General features: G+C 40.4%; 1 protein-coding gene across 5 annotated transcripts in view; it reads right to left on the minus strand.

The window, feature by feature from the left end:
- daam2 (dishevelled associated activator of morphogenesis 2) overlaps positions 1-23573 on the minus strand; it is a 247030-nt gene that overhangs the window by 71215 nt on the left and 152242 nt on the right. For all 5 annotated transcript variants that reach the window (XM_014126175.2, XM_014126170.2, XM_014126174.2 and 2 more), the window contains one exon: positions 2657-2751. In XM_014126175.2, the coding sequence (XP_013981650.1) occupies positions 2657-2751 (95 nt within the window). The remainder of the gene's footprint in view (positions 1-2656; positions 2752-23573) is intronic.

Consider the following 23573-nt stretch of genomic DNA (forward strand, 5'->3'; position numbering starts at 1 on the left):
TGACCCTGGATTTCACCTGGATTCACCTGTTCAGTCTCTGTCATGGAATGAGCAGGTGTTCTTAATGTTCCGTATATAAATGTCCCTTACATTTGCATAGAATAACTAGCCAAGAGTAACTCTTGAACAGTTCTAACTAGAGACACCAAACCAACTTTCACATGTTCATGCTATCCTATCCAATGCCACACAACTACTTTCAAAGAGCTGAAGCAAGTCACACAATTTTTCTTCATTGAAAAATTACCATATAGTTAATGAAATGCAAATGACAAAAGTGAGAAGAGACAAACATACTAGGAGGAGAGGAGAAGTGAGGAAGAAAGAAATATAGGAATATACAGTGCATTCGGAAAGCATTCAGACCCCTTTACTTTTTCCACATTTTGCTACATTACAGCCTTCTTCTAAAATGGATTACATAAAACATTTTGCTCATCAATCTACACAGTAACCCATAATGACAAATTGAAAATAGTTTTTTAGAAATTTTTGCAAATGTATTAAAAATAAAAAACAGAAATACCTTATTTACATAAGTATTCAGACCCTTTGCTTTGAGACTCAAAATTGAGCTCTGGTGCACCATGTTTCCATTGATCATCCTTAAGATGTATATACAACTTGATTGGAGTCCACCTGTGGTAAATTCAATTTATTAAACATGATTTGGAAAGGCAAACACCTGTCTATATAAGGTCCCACAGTTGACAGTGCATGTCAGAGCAAAAACCAAGCCATGAGGTTGAAGGAATCATCCATAGATCTCAGAGAAAGGACTGTGTTGAGGCACAGATCTGGGGAAGGGTACCAAAAAATGTCTACAGCATTGAACGTCCCCAGGAACACAGTGGCCTCCATTATATTTAAATGGAAGAAGGTTGGAAACACCAAGACTTTTCCTAGAGCTAGCCGTCCGGCCAAACTGAGGAATCGGGGGAGAAGGGCCTTGGTCAGGGAGGTGACCAAGAACCCGATTGTCACTCTGACAGAGCTCTATAATTACTCTGTGGAGATGGGAGAACCTTCCAGAAGGACAACCATCTCTGCTGCACTTCACTAATTAGGCCTTTATGTTAGAGTGGCCAGACAGAAGCCACTCCTCAGTAAAAGGCACATGACAGTCTGCTTGGAGTTTTCCAAAAGGCACCTCAAGGACCCTCAGACCATGAGAAACAAGATTCTCTGGTCTGATGAAACCAAGATTGAACTCTTTATCTTGAATGCCAAGCGTCACATCTGGAAAGAACCTTGCACCATCCCTACGGTGAAGCATGGTGGTGGCAGCATCATGCTGTGGGGATGTTTTTCAGTGGCAGGGACTGGGAGACTAGTCAGGATCGAGGGAAAGATGAATGGAGCAAAGTACAGAGAGATCCTTGATGAAAACCTGCTCCAGAGCGCACTGGGGCGAAGGTTCACCTTCCAACAGGACAATGACCCTAAGCACACAGCCAAGATAACGTAGAAGTGGCTTCGGTACAAGTCTCTGAATGTCCTTGAATGGCCTAGCCAGAGCTCAGACTTTAACCCGATCGAACATCTCTGGAGAGATCTGAAAATAGCTGTACAGCAATGCTCCCCATCCAACCTGACAGAGCGTGAGAGGATCTGCAGAGAAGAATGGAGAAACTCCCCCAAATACAGGTGTGCCAAGCTTATAGCGTCATACCCAAGAAGACTCGAGGCTGTAATTGCTGCCAAAGGTGCTTCAACAAAGTACTTAGTAAAGGGTCTGAATACTTATGTTAATATGCTATTTCCATTTTAGAATTTTTATACATTTGCAAACATTTCTAAAAACCTGTTTTTGTTTGTCATTATGGGGTATTGTGTGTAGATTGATGTGGGATAAAAAAAAATTTAAAAAAAAAATTGGAATAAGGCTGTAACGTAACAAAATGTGGAAAAAGTCAAGGGGTCTAAATACTTTCTGAATGCACTGTAGGCACTTTGGAGAGTAAGAGTGGAAAACAGAACAATGTACTCACTCCAACAGAATTGGTAATGTGAACGTTATAGAGTAGATCGATAATGTCATATAGCTAATGACAAGAATAATCAGGTAAATACGTTTTTCTGGTGGTTTGTCTTTCATTAACCCTGAAATGAAATTAAGGGAATACAGCTAGCTTCTTGTAATGTCCAATTGTGAGGCTAAAACAATCCTTTATGCAAATAATTAATTCGTATAGCTATTTGTGGAAATTCATATTATTCATTTGCGCATTCTTCATCCTGCTCACAAATAACTTTCATACTTCTTGCCTCCTTAACATCCTCATAAGTATTAGCGCTGTGGTTCTGTTTTATGTTACTTTGTTCTACAAAATGAAAGACAACTAGCCAAAGGTGATCTCAAAGCTGCTGCTGAATGTGTCAAACAGAGGAGAGGGGAATTACCCTGCCTAATAAAGAGTGTGAAAGCTTTTCTGGTGATGAAAATGATCCCATATATAGTATATACTGTAAGTAATGAAGTGTATAGACCTACCTTGTGACACAGTGCTCTCTTATGGAGAGACATTGTGGTGGAGCCATTTATCTTGACCATAGAGTGTGAGTAACAAGAGCGTCATCCTGAGGTAGATAGGTGAAAGATGAGGATGAACAGCTGTTAATGACAATGTTTGCCGGCTGTGGTTCAAAACCCTACCTCATTGGCTGAGTCCGAAGCGCTGTTTTCAGGTCCTCCACCACTTTGTTCCTCATCTCCATCTCCTCCTCGTCAAAGGCGAACAGGGTCTGCATCTGCACAATGACAAAACAAACTCCATGACACAGCAGAAAAAAATTATGATTACGGTATTTTAAAGGAGAACCTTTGATTCTGGCTTAGTTGAAGGGAGTCTGAATTATCTTTATCATAACTGCACAATAAGGAACACAAAATCAGTTCATCATTGGAGTTCTCCAATAAGTTTGACTTTCACTGGGTGGGGAGGTGCGACCAAGCTAGCCTGTGTGCAGACCAGGGATCAAATGCATGTGTATTTGAGTCAGGGGCGAAAATCTGATATCAACTTTGGAGGGGACAATTACATTACATTTTCTCAAGAGCAATTCCTGAGGGGGACACCAAAAATAGTGCTGTAACACATAGCCTACGTTTAATATGGTAAATGTATATTGAGGAACCAAAGAAATAAGGTGTTTGCCGTACTCCTAACTACCGGTACACAAAACTACACAACTAATCACAACAGCAATACCATTGCCTTTAACAAATCTTAGTTCAGTCACCAGTTTAAGTTGAGAGTGGGGGTGTCCATGGCATTTTCCAATTATGTTCCTATTTTACAAGTAAAAAAAATGGAGAACCTTTCATAATGTTGCCAAACAAAGACTCAACAAACTTACCTGAGACTCCCTGTCTCTGCCAGTCTGTCCCTGCATATCTGTCCCCAACTCTGCTGTCTGTGTGCCATCTGTTGCCTGCTCTGCCTAATGACATCATTGTGAAACATTTCCATTAGAATTTCATTTCTTTCTTATGAACATTTTATCAACTAGTCTTTGAGATATTAGGCTACTAGGGTTCTTACTTTGCGTTTTGGTGTACTGAAAAATACTCTGATGTCTGTCTTTTTTCTGCCATTTTTCTGCCATTTTTCTACCTGGTTGGCTACACACACACAGTATGTAGGTTATTTACAGTAGGAGATGGGCTTCTATCATCTTATCTTCTATCATTCTATATGGGCTTCGATCTAAAAGGTAGCTAGCAAATGTGAAACGGATTGCAGTGACAAGAGTTGACAGCTGTATGAGTTCACCATTTACACAACATATGCTGCAACCTTTTGTAATTTTAATCGTTTGTTTCATATTGGCTGGCTTCTAACAATAGCTGAATTTGCAAAGCTAGCGAGCACCAATTCAGTGGTGTTTGCTATAATCTTTGCTACCCGGTTAAATAAAGGTGAAATAAAATATATAAATAAAAGTTCCCTTGCGACAATTTAGCTTTTGCAACGAGACCATTAAATATATTTAAAACAATGGTAGAAGAGAGTGTAGTTCTGTTCAGTTTATCGCTAACCTTATCACAGGGACTTTGAAGCACTAACTTACATGCATGCTGATCTTGGAATAAATTGACGATAGCAAAGATTCCATCTTTGACGACGCCACATAAATGGAATAGGTACTAGCTAGCTTAATAGTTAATATTTGCGCGCTAGCTCTGCATATTCAGCTAGTGTGTGTGCGCGATTGACTGGATTAACCTCACGTCAGTTACGTGCATTGAGTGCCTTTCAGACAGTAGATACGACCTCTACGTTACCTCGCAAGCTAAGGAACTGGCAGTGGATCAAACCATTGTGAGGCAAAGGGTGGGGGGGTCGCAATCTTTTGAAACTTAAAAACGAGCTATTAAGTGTCTATAATCAGCACAATTGCTTTCATTGCGTATTATTAATATTATTTAAATTACATAGTTATGTTTCAGTGATATATTGGGGGGGGACAAATCATATTTTTCCCAGGATGGGGGGGTCGTGTGTCCCCCGTCCCCCCCCGGGATTTCCGCCCCTGATTTGAGTATCTGGTATTTGAAATACTTTTTATTTGTATTTGAGTATTTTCAATTGCACAGTCCAAAACAGGTGATTTTGTTTGAGTGAAGGCCAGGTGGTCTGCCATGTTATATTTGACAGGATTTTCGCATGCTTGTTTCAAGTACCGTTTTCAGATGCCTGAGTTGAATGGATAAGAGTGTATTTGAGTCAGTATACTTGAGTATTTCAAAATACTTTCCAGGTGTATTTCCAGGTACATTGAAGTGATTCACCAATTGTATTTTCAAGTGGATGATGTCTGAATACTTGCTTCGAATGTTTGTGAAAGTGGTTGGTATATTAGGAACAGTATTTGAACCCAGGACTGATTGTGTACAAAGAGAGCTCTGCATTATTATCATGAAATTAATTATATGGAGGCTGTGCGCTGTTGCTGTGTGTAAGGCATAATCAACGAGGGGCTATGCATTCTATGGAAAATAATGAACGACGTGTTCCATGACGCGCTAGCAGTGTTGCCAACTTACCGACTTTGTCGCTATATTTAGCGAGTATTCAGCTGGAGGCAGGGCTTTCTCCTATAGAGCTCCATTTTTTATGGAATGGTCTGCCTACCTATGTGAGAGACGCAGACTCGGTCTCAACCTTTAAGTCTTTATTCAAGACTCATCTCTTCAGTAGGTCCTATGATTGAGTGTGGTCTGGCCCAGGAGTGTGAAGGTGAACGGAAAGGCACTGGAGCAACGAACCACCCTTGCTGTCTCTGCCTGGCCGGTTCCCCTCTCTCCACTGGGATTCTCTGCCTCTAACCCTGTTACAGGGGCTGAGTCACTGGCTTACTGGTGCTCTTCCATGCCGTCCCTAGGAGGGGTGCATCACTTGAGTGGGTTGAGTCACTGACGTGGTCTTCCTGTCTGGGTTGGCGCCCCCCCTTGGGTTGTGCCGTGGCGGAGATCTTTGTGGGCTATACTCGGCCTTGTCTCAGGATGGTAAGTTGGTGTTTGAAGATATCCCTCTAGTGGTGTGGGGGCTGTGCTTTGGCAAAGTGGGTGGGGTTATATCCTGCCTGTTTGGCCCTGTCCGGGGGTATCATCAGATGGGGCCACAGTGTCTCCTGACCCCTCCTGTCTCAGCCTCCAGTATTTATGCTGCAGTAGTTTATGTGTCGGGGGGCTAGGGTCAGTCTGTTATATCTGGAGTATTTCTCCTGTCTTATCCGGTGTCCTGTGTGAATTTAAGTATGCTCTCTCTAATTCTCTCTTTCTCTCTTTTTCTTTCTCTCTCTCGGAGGACCTGAGCCCTAGGACCATGCCTCAGGACTACCTGGCATGATGACTCCTTGTTGTCCCCAGTCCACCTGGCCGTGCTGCTGCTCCAGTTTCAACTGTTCTGCCTGTTCTGCCTATGGAATCCTGACCTGTTCACTGTGATTACTATTATTTGACCATGCTGGTGATTTAGGAACATTTTAACATCTTGGCCATGTTCTGTTATAATCTCCACCCGGCACAGCCAGAAGACGACTGGCCACACCTCATAGCCTGGTTCTTCTTTAGGTTTCTTCCTAGGTTTTGGCCTTTCTAGGGAGGTTTTCCTAGCCACCGTGCTTCTACACCTGCATTGCTTGCTGTCTGGGGTTTTAGGCTGGGTTTCTCTACAGCACTTTGATATATCAGCTGATGTAAGAAGGGCTATATCAATACATTTGATTTGATTTTGATTTGATTATTCAGACCCCTCTAGCGAAACATTTTCAAAAAAGCGACTGGCGACAAATCTAGCAACTTTTTCTGGTGTTATTGGAGACTTTTGGAGACGCTGACGTGAAAGCACTTATCGTTCTACTCTTCTCAACGAGCAGCGGTTGCTGCCGTGGGCCCCACCCCGTCCAATCCTCGCGCTGCAGTCAGAGCAGGATATGTTCACCCCTCCGTGTCCATACTGCAAATGAATCGCGCATGCGGGAAGCCGCCGCTGGCTGATCCCGCCCTGGCTTACATTCAGGGTGGGATGTAAATATAAAAAACAAATAAAAAAACACAAAATAAAAAACTAAGTAACTCTGCCAGAGTGTCTCTGGAATTGTGACATTAAAAAAATAAGAATCGACAGAAGAAAGTTCACTTGTAGTTCTAAACATATTTAGGGTGTTTTTTACTCACTTTTTGTCTCTCCCGCGACATTATTCCTCTCTCCTACAGCATCCATCACAATTACATGCACATGGCCAATTATGCAAATTAGGCAATGTCGTCATTTAGCGACTTCTAGCGAATTTTAGCACAGCCAATAGCTACTTTCCTTACTGAGGAGTTGGCAATACTGCGCGCTAGCGGAGTGGGAACTGACCTTGCACTGAGTTGCATTATTTTCCAGAGAATGCATAGAGCCCCAAGTTGATTTTCCCTTTTATACCATTTACACATTTGCCACCAGAAATGTGTACATTTGCCGGTAGAAATATGTTCAACATCCACTGAAGTAAGTAGAAAGTTTATTAGATAGCAACAGTAGTTGACGTGGTAACCAAACAAAGAGACTTGCTAGTTTAGCTAACCAAACCATCAGTACTAGCTTGCTATTATGAAAATTGAATTCAACAATACCAATACTGTTGCTTTCAAAAGCAACTCAAACAAAACTTGTAAAAATGAACTATAGCCACTGAATTCTACCGTGCAAATACACCGCGTGTTATAGGGAAATAATGCACGCTCTAAAAAGCCCTTCAAGCCAATCAGAAAGGAGTATTCAACAATGCCATTGTATATATAGATCTCTCAGTCATCCATAACACCAGAAAAGCTCTGTGTAAAAAGATTGCTCACCAACATCTGAGCTCATTATGGGGGACTGGCTCTGTTTTAGACACCGCAAATCAAATCTTCTCCATTTTCCTGCTATGTTCCTATTAAAAGAGGCGTAATGCGTTTGAAGAGGCTGTACGACTATGCCAAAAGGTCTAAGGGCCCGGGGCTGGGTTTCTACTAAACTAACACATGGAATTGTTTTAAGATGGGCATACCAAGGATCCTTTAACTATTTGATTTAGAATTTTAGGACCCCAGTAAGAATCACAAAACTATAGATAAAAAATATTTGATGAAACATTGAATTTGGCCTTACTACCATTAGCCCATAGAAACGCATTGAATAACATATTCATATGTGGCGAAACAGTCAAAAAAGTATGTTTTGAAGTGTCTGTCAGAGATATGAAAAATATCTAACCCTTTTTTTTGGCACAAAAGTACTTCCATATATACTTTTGGTTCTGTGTGCGTCTGTGTAACCTACAGATGTTTCAGTCATAACATCCATCGGGCCGGCTTAGCCTTGTCCAGATGGTTCCGAGGCCCTTGCCAAGCAGTCATGTCTCTGGCTCCTGTTTCTCTAAATAAGTATGTTCATTCTCAATTGGAAGTTGGACAGAGGATTCGGAGAGAGGAGGAACTATTTTCTTGTGCAGTGAGCCAGTTCACCGTGTCAAAGCTACTAGCCAAAATGCTAACTTCCAGATACATCTGGTATTTGTGTGCTAGTGCTAACCTATGGCCAGACACAGTACCTTACCCTTCTGCTCACTCCCAGTAGAGCACACTATTTCAGGCCTAAAATCTAGCCAGCCAGACACTATGTAAATGCTAGCCTAAAACCAAATGTTTTATCATACAATGGTCGCCAACCCTGGTCTTGGAAAGCTACAGTATGTGCTGGCTCTTGTACCAATCAAGCAGGTTTTTATACTAGCGCTATCCAGTCATTACACACAGATGCTAATTCTAACCAGAGGCGCTAGCTCGCAAGACAACCCAACCCACACTCCCAGCTAGACATGCAATCCCAACAGAAACCCTCTGAACTTCATAGGAGAACTCTGAGGTACAATGTGTTAGCTACTCTCTGCACAGCAGGTTAGAGACACTTAATGTGGCTTATCAGAACTTGGTGCTAGCTACCATTTTGAGTTGGTGCTTGGTGGCTATTGAATTCTCCACTTGGAGGTGGAGAAACTGCACAGCGCAAGGCTCTGAAAGTGTTCTATGAATGGTGTTCGGGAGCCGGTATAATCTCACTGGGTGGAGGACAGAAAGACAGACAGTGGGAGAGAAAATTTGTGAAGAGGGAGAGATGAGGGGGTGAATGAAAAGTGGGGAGAGAATCTGACAGCACTAAAGCATGTATCTTAGGGATTTCTATACAATCAAAATGGGGTGTGTTTGTGTGTTCCTCCGCTTCAGTAAAAGTATTTCCAGATTTCTACAGTATGTACCAGGCTCAGGCAGGACACAGTTGTTCCTTACCTGAGTCAATAAACAAAAACAGCTGTAAAAATAGTTGACACGTAAACAATGTTTGTTGCTATGGGCATGTCTGCCAGGAAAATGAACAACAAAATGTAATGTGGAGAAAGCCCAAAAAGGCCAAATATCAAATACCATTACTTGGTTGGCCCTGTATCCTCAGCCTGAATGACACGTGACAAGTTTGCACTCTATAGCCTGCAACATCTGTAAACTAAATACATTCTTTAGCTGTTCGTGCCAGGTACGACGCAGAAAACCGCCCCCTGAGGAATATTGAAAGCCCATAACCAATGCAGAAGATCTCACAGCATGCACTGACTGGGTCCCAAATGCTAGTCTGCTAGTTAGTACTCCACTGTCAATGTAATACTTGTTCAAATCAAATCAAATTGTATTGGTCAAATGCACATGGTTAGCAGATGTTATTGCAAGTGTAGCGAAATGCTTATGCTTCTAGATCCGACAGTACAGCAGTATCTAACAGGTAATATCTAACAACTCCACGACAAAACCTAATATCTAACAAATTCCACAACAAAACCGAAAACACACAATCTAGTAAAGGAATGGGATAAGAATTATAGGTCTAAAATATATGGATGAGCAGTGACAGAGGCTAAGATGCAATAGATAGTAAATAATAGAAAGTGAAGGATACAGGATACATTATATGGGTCAAAGACGAGACGTGTACATTTGGTGTCCGAAGGCCATTCATTTAACATAAAAAGATAAATATACTGCTCAAAAAAATAAAGGGAACACTTAAACCACACAATGTAACTCCAAGTCAATCACACTTCTGTGAAATGAAACTGTCCACTTAGGAAGCAACACTGATTGACAATAAATTTCACATGATGTTGTGCAAATGGAATAGACAACAGGTGGAAATTATAGGCAATTAGCAAGACACCCCCAATAAAGGAGTGGTTGTGCAGGTGGAGACCACAGACCACTTCTCAGTTCCTATGCTTCCTGGCTGATGTTTTGGTCACTTTTGAATGCTGGCGGTGCTTTCACTTTAGTGGTAGCATGAGACGGAGTCTACAACCCACACAAGTGGCTCAGGTAGTGCAGCTCATCCAGGATGGCACAATAATGCGAGCTGTGGCAAGAAGGTTTGCTGTGTCTGTCAGCGTAGTGTCCAGAGCATGGAGGCGCTACCAGGAGACAGGCCAGTACATCAGGAGATGTGGAGGAGGCCGTAGGAGGGCAACAACCCAGCAGCAGGACCGCTACCCCCGCCTTCGTGCAAGGAGGAGCACTGCCAGAGCCCTGCAAAATGACCTCCAGCAGGCCACAAATGTGCATGTGTCTGCTCAAACGGTCAGAAACAGACTCCATGAGGGTGGTATGAGGGCCCGACGTCCACAGGTGGGGGTTGTGCTTACAGCCCAACACCGTGCAGGACGTTTGGCATTTGCCAGAGAACACCAAGATTGGCAAATTCGCCACTGGCGCCCTGTGCTCTTCACAGATGAAAGCAGGTTCACACTGAGCACGTGACAGACGTGACAGAGTCTGGAGATGCCGTGGAGAACGTTCTGCTGCCTGCAACATCTTCCAGCATGACCGGTTTGGCGGTGAGTCAGTCATGGTGGGGGTGGCATTTCTTTGGGGGGGCCGCACAGTCCTCCATGTGTTCGCCAGAGGCAGCCTGACTGCCATTAGGTACCGAGATGAGATCCTCAGACCTCTTGTGAGACCATATGCTGGTGCGGTTGGCCCTGGGTTCCTCCTAATGCAAGACAATGCTAGACCTCATGTGGCTGGAGTGTGTCAGCAGTTCCTGCAAGAGGAAGGCATTGATGCTATGGACTGGCCCGCCCGTTCCCCAGACCTGAATCCAATTGAGCACATCTGGGACATCATGTCTCGCTCCATCCACCAACGCCACGTTGCACCACAGACTGTCCAGGAGTTGGTGGATGCTTTAGTCCAGGTCTGGGAGGAGATCCCTCAGGAGACCATCCGCCACCTCATCAGGAGCATGCCCAGGCGTTGTAGGGAGGTCATACAGGCACGTGGAGGCCACACACACTACTGAGCCTAATTTTGACTTGTTTTAACCTGTTATGGCTAGGGGGCAGTATTTTCACGGCCGGATAAAAAAACGTACCCGATTTAATCTGATTATTACTCCTGCCCAGAAACTAGAATATGCATATAATTATTAGCTTTGGATAGAAAACACTCCAAAGTTTCTAAAACTGTTTGATTGGTGTCTGTGAGTATAACAGAACTCATTTGGCAAGCCAAAACCTGAGAAGATTCCATGCAGGAAGTGCCCTGTCTGACAATTTCTTGGCCTTCTTGATTATCTCTATCCATTACAGGGGATCTCTGCTGTTACGTGACACTTCCTACGGCTCCCATGGGCTCTCAGAAGGCGGCAAAAAGCTGAATCGTGGCTTTGCAGGCTCTGGCTGAAAAAAAGTAGCGCGTTTGGATAGTGGCTGGTCACAGTACTGTGAGACTCAGGCGCATGCACGAGGGGACTCCATGTTTTATCTTTGAACGAAAACCACCGCTTCCGGTCGGAATATTATCGCTTTTTTATGAGAAAAATGGCATAAAAATGTATTTTAAACAGCGGTTGACATGCTTCGAAGTACGGTAATGGAATATTTAGAATTTTCTTTGTCACAAAATGCGTCATGCGCGTGACCCTTATTTACACTTCGGATAGTGTCTTGAACGCACGAACAAAACGCCGCTATTTGGATATAACTATGGATTATTTGGGACCAAACCAACATTTGTTATTGAAGTAGCAGTCCTGGGAGTGCATTCTGATGAAGAACACCAAAGGTAATCAAACTTTTCTAATAGTAAATCTGACTTTGGTGAAGGCTAAACTTGCTGGGTGTCTAAATAGCTAGCCCGTGATGCCGGGCTATGTACTTAGAATATTGCAAAATGTGCTTTCACCGAAAAGCTATTTTAAAATCGGACACCTCGATTGCACAAAGGAGTTCTGTATCTATAATTCTTAAAATGATTGTTATGTTTTTTGTGAACGTTTATCGTGAGTAATTTAGTAAATTCACCGGAAGTGTTCGGTTGGAATGCTAGTTCTGAACGTCACATGCTAATGTAAAAAAGCTGGTTTTTGATATAAATATGAACTTGATTGAACAAAACATGCATGTATTGTATAACATAATGGCCTAGGGTTGTCATCTGATGAAGATCATCAAAGGTTAGTGCTGCATTTAGCTGTGGTTTTGTTTTTTGTGACATTATATGCTAGCTTGAAAAATGGGTGTCTGATTATTTCTGGCTGGGTACTCTGCTGACATAATCTAATGTTTTGCTTTCGCTGTAAAGCCTTTTTGAAATCGGACAGTGTGGTTAGATAAAGGAGAGTCTTGTCTTTAAAATGCTGTAAAATAGTCATATGTTTGAAAAATTGAAGTTTTTGTATTTTTGAGGAATTTGTAATTCGCGCCACGCCTATCATTGGATATTGGAGCAGGTGTTCCGCTAGCGGAACGTCTAGATGTAAGAGGTTAAGGACATTACATCAAAGTTGGATCAGCCTGTAGTGTGATTTTCCACTTTAATTTTGAGTGTGACTCCAAATCCAGACCTCCATGGGTTGATAAATTGGATTTACATTGATTATTTTTGTGTGATTTTGTTGTCAGCACATTCAACTATGTAAAGAAAAAAGTACTTAATAAGATTATTTCATTCAGATCTAGGATGTGTTGTTTAAGTGTTCCCTTTATTTTTTTGAGCAGTGTATGTATAAATATATTATTAAATCACTCAGACTCTTCTCACTAGTACTCTTCTTTTGACATCATATAATACATAAATAAAATATATTTAGTCTCAAATAAATAATGAAACATGTTCAATTTGGTTTAAATAATGCAAAAACACAGTGCTGGAGAAGAAAGTAAAAGTGCAATTTGTGCAGTGTAAAAAAGCTAACGTTTAAGTGCCGATTAATCGGTCGACCACTACTTTGTACTGTAGATGCCTCTGTCTAATAAGGAGAGTAGAGGTCGACCGATTATGATTTTTCAGCGCCGATACCGATTCGTCGGCCGATTTTTATATAATATTTGTAATAATGACAATTACGACAATACTGAATGAACACTTTTATTTTAACTTAATATAATGCATAAATAAAATCTATTTAGTCTCAAATAAATAATGAAACATGTCCAATTTGGTTTAAATAATGAAAAAACACAGTGTTGGAGAAGAAAGTAAAAGTGCAATATGTGCCATGTAAAAAAGCTAATGTTTAAGTTCCTTGCTCAGAACATATGAAAGCTGGTGTTTTCTTTTAACATGAGTCTTCAATATTCCCAGTTAAGAAGTTTTAGGTTGTAGTTATTATAGCAATTATAGCACTATTTCTCTCTATACCGTTTGTATTTCATATACCTTTGACTATTGGATGTTCTTATAGGCACTATAGTATTACCAGCCTAATCTCAGGAGTTGATAGGCTTGAAGTCATTTACAGCGCAATGCTTGAAGCACAGCGAAGAGCTGCTGAAAACGCAGGAAAGTGCTGTTCTTATAGGCACTTTAGTATTGCCAGTGTAACAGTATAGCTTCCGTCCCTCTCCTAGCCCCTACCTGTGCTCGAACCAGGAACACATCGACAACAGCCACCCTTGAAGCATCGTTACCCATCGCTCCACAAAAGCCGCGGCCCTTGCAGAGCAAGGGGAACAACTACTCCAAGTCTCAGAGCTAGTGACGTCACCGATTGAAACACTATTAGCGCGCACCCCGCTAACTAGCTTGCCATTTCACATCGGTTACACCAGCGTAATCTCGGGAGTTGATAGGCTTGAAGTCATAAACAGCTCAATGCTTGAAGCACAATGAAGAGCTGCTGGCAAACGCACGGAAGTGTTGTTTGAATGAATGCTTACGAGCATGCTGCTGCCTACCATCGCTCAGTCAGACTGCTCTATCAAATATCAAATCATAGACTTAATTATAACATAATAACACACAGAAATACGAGCCTTTGGTCATTAATATGGTCGAATCCGGAAACTATCATTTCGAAAACAAAACGTTTATTCTTTCAGTGAAATACGGAACCATTCTGTATTTTATCAATCAGGTGGCATCCCTAAGTCTAAATATTGCTGTTACATTGCACAACCTTCAATGTTATGTCATAATTATGTACAATTCTGGCAAATAAATTACGGTCTTTGTTAGGAAGAAATGGTCTTCACACAGTTCGCAATGAGCCAGGTGGCCCAAACTGCTGCATATACCCTGACTCTGCTTGCACAAAACACAAGAGAAGTGACACAATCTCCCTAGTTAAAAGAAGTTAGCAGGCAATATTAAGTAACTATGCAGATTTAAAAAAAATACTTGTGTATTGATTTTAAGAAAGACATTGATGTTTATGGTTAGGTACACATTGGTGCAACGACAGTGATTTTTTCACGAATGCGCTTGTTAAATCATCACCCGTTTGGCGAAGTAGGCTGTGATTTGAAGATAAATTAACATGCAACGCAGGACAAGCTAGATAAACTAGTAATATCATCAACCATGTGAAGTTAACTAGTGATTATGTTAAGATGAATTGTTTTTTATAAGAAGTGTAATGCTAGCTAGCAACTTACATTGGCTCCTTGCTGCACTCGCGTCACAGGTGGTCAGCCTGCCACGCAGTCTCCTTGTGGAGTGCAATGTAATCGGCCATAATCGGCGTCCAAAATGACGATTACGGATTATTATGAAAACTTGAAATCGGCCCTAATTAATCGGCCATGCACAGCACAGCCAAAAGATTAACGCAGATCCAGTTGCTATGGAGTAAAGACTGGCCAGAAGAAAAGCAAGGTATTGTTTTCATGGTTTCATGCCACTGTCAACAGAATAGGATAAAATAGGATATAAAGCTGGGTGGATAACACTTAACATTAAGTTGCACTACTACACTGTATTTAATGTTTTATTGCAATGCAGTTAAGGTATAACTGATGGATTATATTAGTTAATATAATATTACACACACAATTATGGATTAAAAATGAATGATTCATTATATTAGTTAATAGCTACAATCAACCATCTGAGTCCTTGACTCCAGAACTACAGCAATCCCTTGAGCCTCAATCTCAAACACTGGAGCAACCACTTGCTTCCTCCATTCCAGAAAAAGTGAAAAAGGTATCAAAGCGTTGCAAGTGGCTGCAAAAGGAAAAAACGAGAACTAAAGAAGAAAATTCTCCAACTGGAAATGCAACTAAAACAATCACAACAAAAAAGTGACAAATTATGAAAGGGCATGCAAAGGTCAAATAAATGCATTTATTTATTGTGTCATTCAGGGAAACAAAATATTGTCATACAGTATAACACCAGTATTTTATATTAAAATACAATCACTTGGTTTTGTTAACTCAGAGAGAAAAACAAATCTGAAAGGATGAATTGAAAGATATTTTCATTGATTTTTGCATTTTTTTTCAGTGTAAGGCAGGACATTTTTGTAAAACGTTTTTAAGTTGTACCCGTGACATCAAATATGTGGTATTCAAAATAAAATGTCATTTTTTCTGGGTAGTTATATTTCTGCCAGTCTAAGCATGGATATATAACCTTGTGATTATGAAAAATGTGCATAAAATATTAGTTAAAATAAAAAAAAACACTGACATTTTACTAGGGTACATTCATATGAATCACATAAAAAATTATATATTGGCTTTATTCTTGAATATAACTAATACACGGGCATAGGTGACACTCCAATGACCATAAAAAAGCATTTTAGGGAATTGTAACTCGTGTTTTATTTTTTTGCTCATATACATATGAGATGAGTAATGCAAGATATGTAAACATTCTCAAAGTGGCATTATTAAAGTGACTAGTGTTCCATTTATGAAAGTGGCCAATGATATCAAGTCTGTAGGTAGGTAGCCGCCTCTCTGTGCTTGTGGTGGCTGTTTTATTTTATTATTTAACCTTTATTTAACCAGGAAAAATCCATTGAGACCCAGAGTCTCTTTTTCAAGGGAGGCTTGGCCAAGAAGGCAGCAACAATCAATACATTACATAATTAAAACATACAACAATACAATACAACATGATCCAGCCTAAAAAAAAGCATTTACACTCCTCTGTAACAGAGTCTCCCATCAATATTTTCAATTCATTCAGTGGCACTAACATATATAGATGAAGCATGGACTGTAGATTATTCCATGCGTCTGGTGCACAAGAAGAGAAGGCAGGCTTGCCTAATACTGTGAATGTCCTGGGGACTTTAAGTAGCAACCACCTAGCAGACGTGGGTATGGTAACTGCTGGTGGTGAAGGAGACCAGACTAAAGAGGTAAAGAGGGAGTTTACCCAAAAGGGCTTTGTAGATGAACACATACAAATGTATCTTTCTGCGCATATAAAGTGAGTTCCAACCACCATTTGGTACAATGTGCAATGGTGGGTGAGTGACTTGGCATTTGTAATAAAGCACAAGGATGCATGATAAACAGAGTCCAGTCTCTGTAAGATGGAGGAGGTTGCATGCATATACAACAAGTCACCATAATCAATTACAGAGAGAAAAGTGGCCTGAACAAGCTTCTTTCTAGCCATAAGCGGGAAGCAAGCCTTATTACTGTCACGTCCTGACCAGTAAAAGGGGTTGTTTGTTATTGTAGTTTGGTCAGGGCATGGCAGGGGGTGTTTGGTTTGTGTGTTTCGTTTTTTTTTTTGTTATGTTCTAGTTTTTCTATTTCTATGTTTCTATCTAGTTTTTCTATGTCTATGTTGGTTTTGGTAGGACCTCCAATTAGAGGCAGCTGGTTGTCGTTGCCTCTAATTGGACGCCATATTTAGTTGGGTTCGTTTTCTCTTGTGTTTTGTGGGTGGTTGATTCCTGTTTCGTCTATGCACCTTACGGGACTGTTTCATCGTTTATTTTGTGTAAGTGTTTTGGTTTTCCTTCAATAAAAGAAGATGTTAACTATACCCGTTGCAGTTTGGTCCACTACCTACAACGACGCTTGTGACAATTACGAAAATAAAAACCCAATTTAAATTTAAGCTTTGTCACAAGATTATCCACATGAATTTTAAAGGACATCTTGTCATCCAACCAAATACTTAGGTATTTGCAGGATGACACTTTTTCAATGGATAAGCCACCAGATGTGACAATGCTAACGTTCTCTGGCAGAGTTCTAGCTCTGGTAAAGGTCATGAATTTAGTTTTTTGTATATTCAAGACCAGTTTGAGACCATAAAGGGAGGCCTGCAGTAACTGAAAAGCAGTCTGGAGCTCTTCAACAGCCTGAACCAGAGAAGGAGCACATGAATATATAACTGTATCATCTGCATATAGATGTAACTCAGCTGGTTGCATCCCATTTCCCAAATCATTAATAAAAATTGAGAACAACCCAGGAGCTAAAATGAAACCCTGGGGGACACCTCCATTAATCTCAAGAAAGCTAGACTTGTGATTGTCAGTATATACACATTGTGTTCTGTCGGATAGTTCCTAAACCAATTTACTGCCCCCTTCACTGAGACCAATGTTTCTGAGTCTACCTAGCAACAATTCATGGTCAACTGAATTTGTTAGGTGCTTTGGGATTGGGTCTTGTAGGCACATGAATTAATTGAGTGAGATTCAGAGTCACACAGTTCTTTAAAAGAGTTTAACAATCTGATGGCCTTGAGATAGAAGTTGTTTTTCAATCTCTCTGTTAGTCATTCCTTACCAGTCAGTGCAAATTTTCTGATTTTCTGATTCACAAACATTCGTGGAGCCACTGTGTCTCTGACTTGAGCGCTAAAGTCAGGGGTCAAGGGGCAGTGACACAAAGCTGCCAGTCACTGAGGTTGTACTGACATCTCTATATCATATCCACCAGTGCCCTCGATGTCTCCCAGCTTTATTCATCATTACAGGGGTTCTCTTACCATGAAATAGGTGGGATGGCCTTCCTACCTAGTTTAAAGCCAGTTGCTTTGGAAGCCTTTGTGCCCTGAAGGAACATTTTAAGTAAGGGGAAACACTGAGCTTCTACAGCCAAGTCTAATAGAATGTTTTAGTATTATGAGAAAAGGGATGCCGTTTGTCTCAAACTAATTTACTCAGATGCTTCATTCCTTGCTCTTGGATTTAATACAGCTTGAATGGGAGCAGGGGTTTCCAAAAGCAAGATGGTATCTCATTGTGTTGTTGTCAGAGGTGTGGACTCGAGTCACAGCTCAAGATGCACATTTTGTAACTTGAGACTTGACTTGGCAAAAAAAACCACTTCCCACTTGACTTCGACTTGAGCATCTATGACTCGTGACTTAACTACACACCATCTACACACAACACCCCATAATGACAATTTGAAAACATGTTTTTAGAAATGTTTGCAATTTTACTAAAAATTAAATACAGAAATATCTCATTTAAAGAAGTATTCACACCCCTGAGTCAATACTTTGTAGAAGCACTTTTCGCAGCAATTACAGCTGTTAGTCTTTCTGGGTAAGTCTCTAAGAGCTTTCCTCACCTGGATTGTGCAACATTTTCACATTATTCATAAAGAAATTATTCAAGCTCTGTCAAACCATTTTCAGGCCTTGCCATAGTTTTTCAAGTAGGTTTAAGTCAAAAGCATTCACTCACTGTCTTCTTGGTAAGCAACTCCAGTGTAGATTTGGCCTTCTGTTTTAGGTTATTGTCCTGTTGAAAGGTGAATTAATCTCCCAGTGTCAAGTAGACTGATCCAGGTTTTTCTCTAGAATTTTGCCTGTGCTAAGCTACATTCACTTTCATTTTTATCCTGAAAAACACCCCACTTCTTAACAATTACAAGCATACCCATAACATGATACAGCCACGACCATGCTTGAAAATATGGAGAGTGGTAGTCAGTAATGTGTTCAATTGGATTTCCCCCAAACATAACACTTTGTATTCAGGATAAAAAAATGAATTGCTTTGCCACATTTTTTTGCAGTATTACTTTAGTGCCTTGCTGCAAACAGGATGTATGTTTTGGAATATTTTTTTTCCTTTTTAGTCTGTCAATTAGGTTAGCATTGTGGAGTAACTACAATGTTGTTGATCCATCCTCAGTATTCTCCTATTACAGTCATTAAACACTGGAACTGTTTTAAAGTCACCATTGGCCTCATTGTGAAATCCCTGAGCAGTTTCATTCCTCTCCCGCAACTGAGTTGTCTGTATCTTTGTAGTGACTGTATTGGTGGTGAATTGATACACTATCCAAAGTTTAATGAATAACCTCACAATGCTCAAAAGGATATTCAATGTCTTTCTATTTTCCAATAGGTGCCCTTCTTTGCGAGGCATTGGAAAACCTCCCTGTTTTTTTGTGGTTGAATCTGTATTTGAAATTCACTGCTCAACTGAGGGACCTTACAGATAATTGTATGTGTGGGGTACAGAGATGAGGTAGTCATTCAAAAATCATGTAAAACACTATTATTGCAGAAATAGTAAGTCCATGCAAATTATTATGTGACTTGTTAAGCAAATTTTTACTCCTGAACTTATTTAGGCTTGCCATAACAAAGGGGTTGAATACTTATTGACTCAAGACATATCAGCTTTTCATTTTTTATAAATTTGTAAACATTTAGAAAAAACATAATTCCACTTTGACATTATGGGGTATTTTATGTAGGCCAGTGACAAAAACCCCCCGCAATTTAATAAATTTTAAATTCAGACTGTAACACAACAAAATGTGTACTGTAGGAACTGTAAGTACAAGTACATGACCTGTTGCTCAAAATGCAATAGCGGAAAAAAGTTTTCAAAGCAACTACTGTTGCTCTACTTACAGAGAGGTGGGTCACAGCTTTCTATGAGTATATCGTTTATTTCTCACCACTTAATATTGAGTTTATGGATTATGATTTTGATGCGCCCGCCGAGTGGCACGCCATTTGCTGTGAATAGGCTTACATCAAGTAGCCTAGCCTAGGCCTAGCACTGGACATTTTCTGTAGGACATTACATTTACTGATGGCCATGTAGGCTAATTGATTAACCTGTCTGGGCTAGTATTTTCACGGCCGGATGAAAAACGTACCCAATTTAAACAGGTTACTACTCTGGCTCAGAAACTAGAATATGCATATTATTAGTAGATTTGGATAGAAAACACTCTGAAGTTTCTAAAACTGTTTGAATGGTGTCTGTGAATATAACAGAACTCATATGCCAGGCAAAAACCTGAGAAAAAATCCAACCAGGAAGTGGATTGGAGTTTTTCAAGACTGGGCCTATTCAGTATACAGTGACTTAGGGTTCAATTTGCACTTCCTAAGGCTTCCACTATATGTCAACAGTCTTTAGAACGTGTTTCAGGCTTTTGCAGTCAACAGAGAGTGAACAAGACCTCCTGGAGTCTGATGACTGAGAGAATGACAGGCCACAATTACGCGCATTCACGTGAGGAGGTAGCTGTGTTCCATAACGTTTTTCAAGACATTGGAATCGTACGGTTGGAATATTACTGAAGTTTTACGTTAAAAAGGCCCTAAAGATTGATGCTTTACAACGTTTGACATGTTTCAACAAACGTAAATATAACTTTTTGTCGTGAAATTTTCGGCACGCTTCCTACATTTGGAGTAGCTTACTGAACGTGCAAACAACAAGGAGCTATTTGGACATAAATGATGGACTTTATCGAACAATACAACATTTATTGTGGACCTGGGATCCCTGGAAGTGCCTTCTGATGAAGATCATCAAAGGTAAGTGAATATTTCTAATGCTATTTATGATTTTAGATGACTTCCTAAATGGCGGGTATCTGTATTGCCTGGTGTATTTTTCTGAGCGCAGTACTCATATTATTGCAAAGTGTGCTTTCCCCGTGAAGCTTTTTTGAAATCTGTCACAACTGTTGCATAAAGGAGATGTTCATCTATAATTCTTTGAATAACAGTTTAATATTTTATCAACGTTTATGATGAGTATTTTTGTAAATTGATGTGCACATTCACCGTCAGTATTGGAGGCAAAATATTTTCTGAACGTCACGCGCCAATGTAAAATGCTGTTTTTGGATATACATATGAACGTTATCGAACAAAACATACATGTATTGTGTAACATAATGTCCTAGGAGTGTCATCTGATGAAGATCGTCAAAGGTTAGTGCTTCATTTTGCTGTGTTTTGGGTTTTATTGACACATGTCCTTGCTTGGAAAGTGGCTGTGTGATTATTTTTGTCTATGTACTCTCCTAACATAATCTAATATTTTGCTTTAGCTGTAAAGCCTTTTTGAAATCGGACAATGTGGTTACATCAAGGAGACGTGTATCTTTAAAATGGTGTAAAATAGTCGTATGTTTGAGAAAGTTGAATTATGCCATTTTGTTGTTTTTCAATTTGCCGCCCTGATATTTCACTGGCTGTGTCCCGCAGGTGGGACGCTACCGTCCCACCTAGCCCATAGAAGTTTTAATCTATCTAGCAACAAGATCATATTAAAATGTATCTTAGTGTTTTCCCACTTCATCAGGTGGTGAATAATATAGCCTAGGCCAATATGCAAAAAGATGTTGGCAAATACATCTCTGAAGAGCCAAAAATAAATCCTATTTTGACAGGCTGCATATCAAAATATCAATCATGCATTCCCTGGATATGTTAGATGAAATAGCTTAGACATGAGTCAGTCATGTGAAGTCCCATAAAGAGAGTTAACCTCTTGGCGTTCCCCTAGGATAGGGGGCGCTAAAGCGATTTTTGAAAAAAAATCGTGCCCATTTTAAACGGCCTCCTACTCAAACTCAGAAGCTAGGATATGCATATAATTAATACTTGTGGATAGAAAACACCCTAAAGTTTCTAAAACTGTTTGAATGGTGTCTGTGAGTATAACAGAACTCATATGGCAGTCAAAACCCCGAGACAGATCGAAAAAGGAAGTGGAATTCTGAATTGCAAACTCAACTTCATCACGTTGCCTATTAACCACACCGTGAGCTATGCTTCATTGAGCACTTCCTATTGCTTCCACTAGATGTCCCCAGTCTTTACAAAGTGATTTGAGACTCCTACTGTGAAAACTGACAGAATGACACACTGTGGAACGTGGTCACACGGAGAGGGCCATCACCATTATGACGCCGGCGCCCCTGGTTACCCTCCCCTTTCGAAACGTTTTGAAACACAATGCAATCGTCCCCCTCGAATCTTATTGGCTCTCTTGTTGAAAAACGCCCTGAAGATTTATGTTATACAACGTTTGACATGTTTGAACGAACCTAAATGGGAACAAAAATGCTTTTTGTCGAAATGGCTGTCCCGTGGCCGACGGAGGATTTGGATCAGCCTTCAGACGCGCTAACAAGAACAAGCTAATGGGACATAATGGATGAACTTTTTCGAACGAAAATACATTTGTTGTGGACCTGGGATTCCTGGAAGTGCTTTCTGATGAAGACAACCAAAGGTAAGGGATTATTGACAATAGTATACAAGACTAGATGTGATATGCGATTGTTCCAAGATGGCGCTGACCTGTAACGTTAGCCTATTTTTCAGAGTATCGCATCCCCCTTCATCGCAAAGTATGATTACCCAGTAAAGTTAATTTTAAATCTGGCATTACAGGTGCTTTCAAGAGATATTCATCTATAAATCTTAGAATGACAATATTACATTTTAAAAATGTTTTCGAACAGTAATTTAGTAAATTGTAGCTCTGTTTCATCGGATGCATTTGAGGGAAAATAGTTAGTCAACGTTACGCACCGATGTAAAATGCTGTTTTTATATACAAATATGAACTTTATCGAACAAAAGAATGCATGTATTGTGTAACATGATGTCCTAGGTGTGTCATCTGATGAAGATTGTCAAAGGTTAGTGCTGCATTTAGCTGTTTTTTGGTTATTTGTGATGCATGTGGTTGGTCGGAAAATGGCTATGTGGCTACTTTTACGATATACCCCTCTAACATAATCTAATGTTTTTCTTTTGCTGTAAAGCCTTTTTGAAATCGGACAACGTGGTTCGATTCAGGAGAGGTGTATCTATAAAACGATATAATTTGAAAAAAAAAAATAATAATGAATTATTAAATTTTGTTATGCTAATGGCGATATGATTTTTCGCTGGATGTAGGCCGCACAGGGGTTAAGAATAACAAGGGCACTGCGTTCATCCACCACTGGCCTGCTGGCCCCCCTACCTCTGAGGAAGCACAGTTCCCGCTCAGCCCAGTCAAAACTGTTCGCTGCTCTGGCACCCCAATGGTGGAACAAGCTCCCTCACGACGCCAGGACAGCGGAGTCAATCACCACCTTCCGGAGACACCTGAAACCCCACCTCTTTAAGGAATACCTAGGATAGGATAAAGTAATCCTTCTAACCCCCCCCCTTAAAAGATTTAGATGCACTATTGTAAAGTGGTTGTTCCACTGGATATCATAAGGTGAATGCACCATTTTGTAAGTCGCTCTGGATAAGAGCGTCTGCTAAATGACTTAAATGTAAATGTAATGTAAATGTAAGAATGAAATGATTGCTGTCCTGTTTGAGCAAACTAGCTAAAGTGAGGTAAATGTTCTTGAACTAATTAGCTTGACATGAAAATTGAAAATAGCATTGAAATGGTCATAAAACACTTAAACATTGACTTGAGGACTCGAAACCCAAATGTAGGGACTTGTGACTTGACATGACCTGAGCTGTGGAACTTGGAACTTTACTTGAGACTTGACCATCA

Source organism: Salmo salar, chromosome ssa11 (genome assembly GCF_905237065.1).
Source record: "Salmo salar chromosome ssa11, Ssal_v3.1, whole genome shotgun sequence".
NCBI lineage: Eukaryota > Metazoa > Chordata > Actinopteri > Salmoniformes > Salmonidae > Salmo > Salmo salar.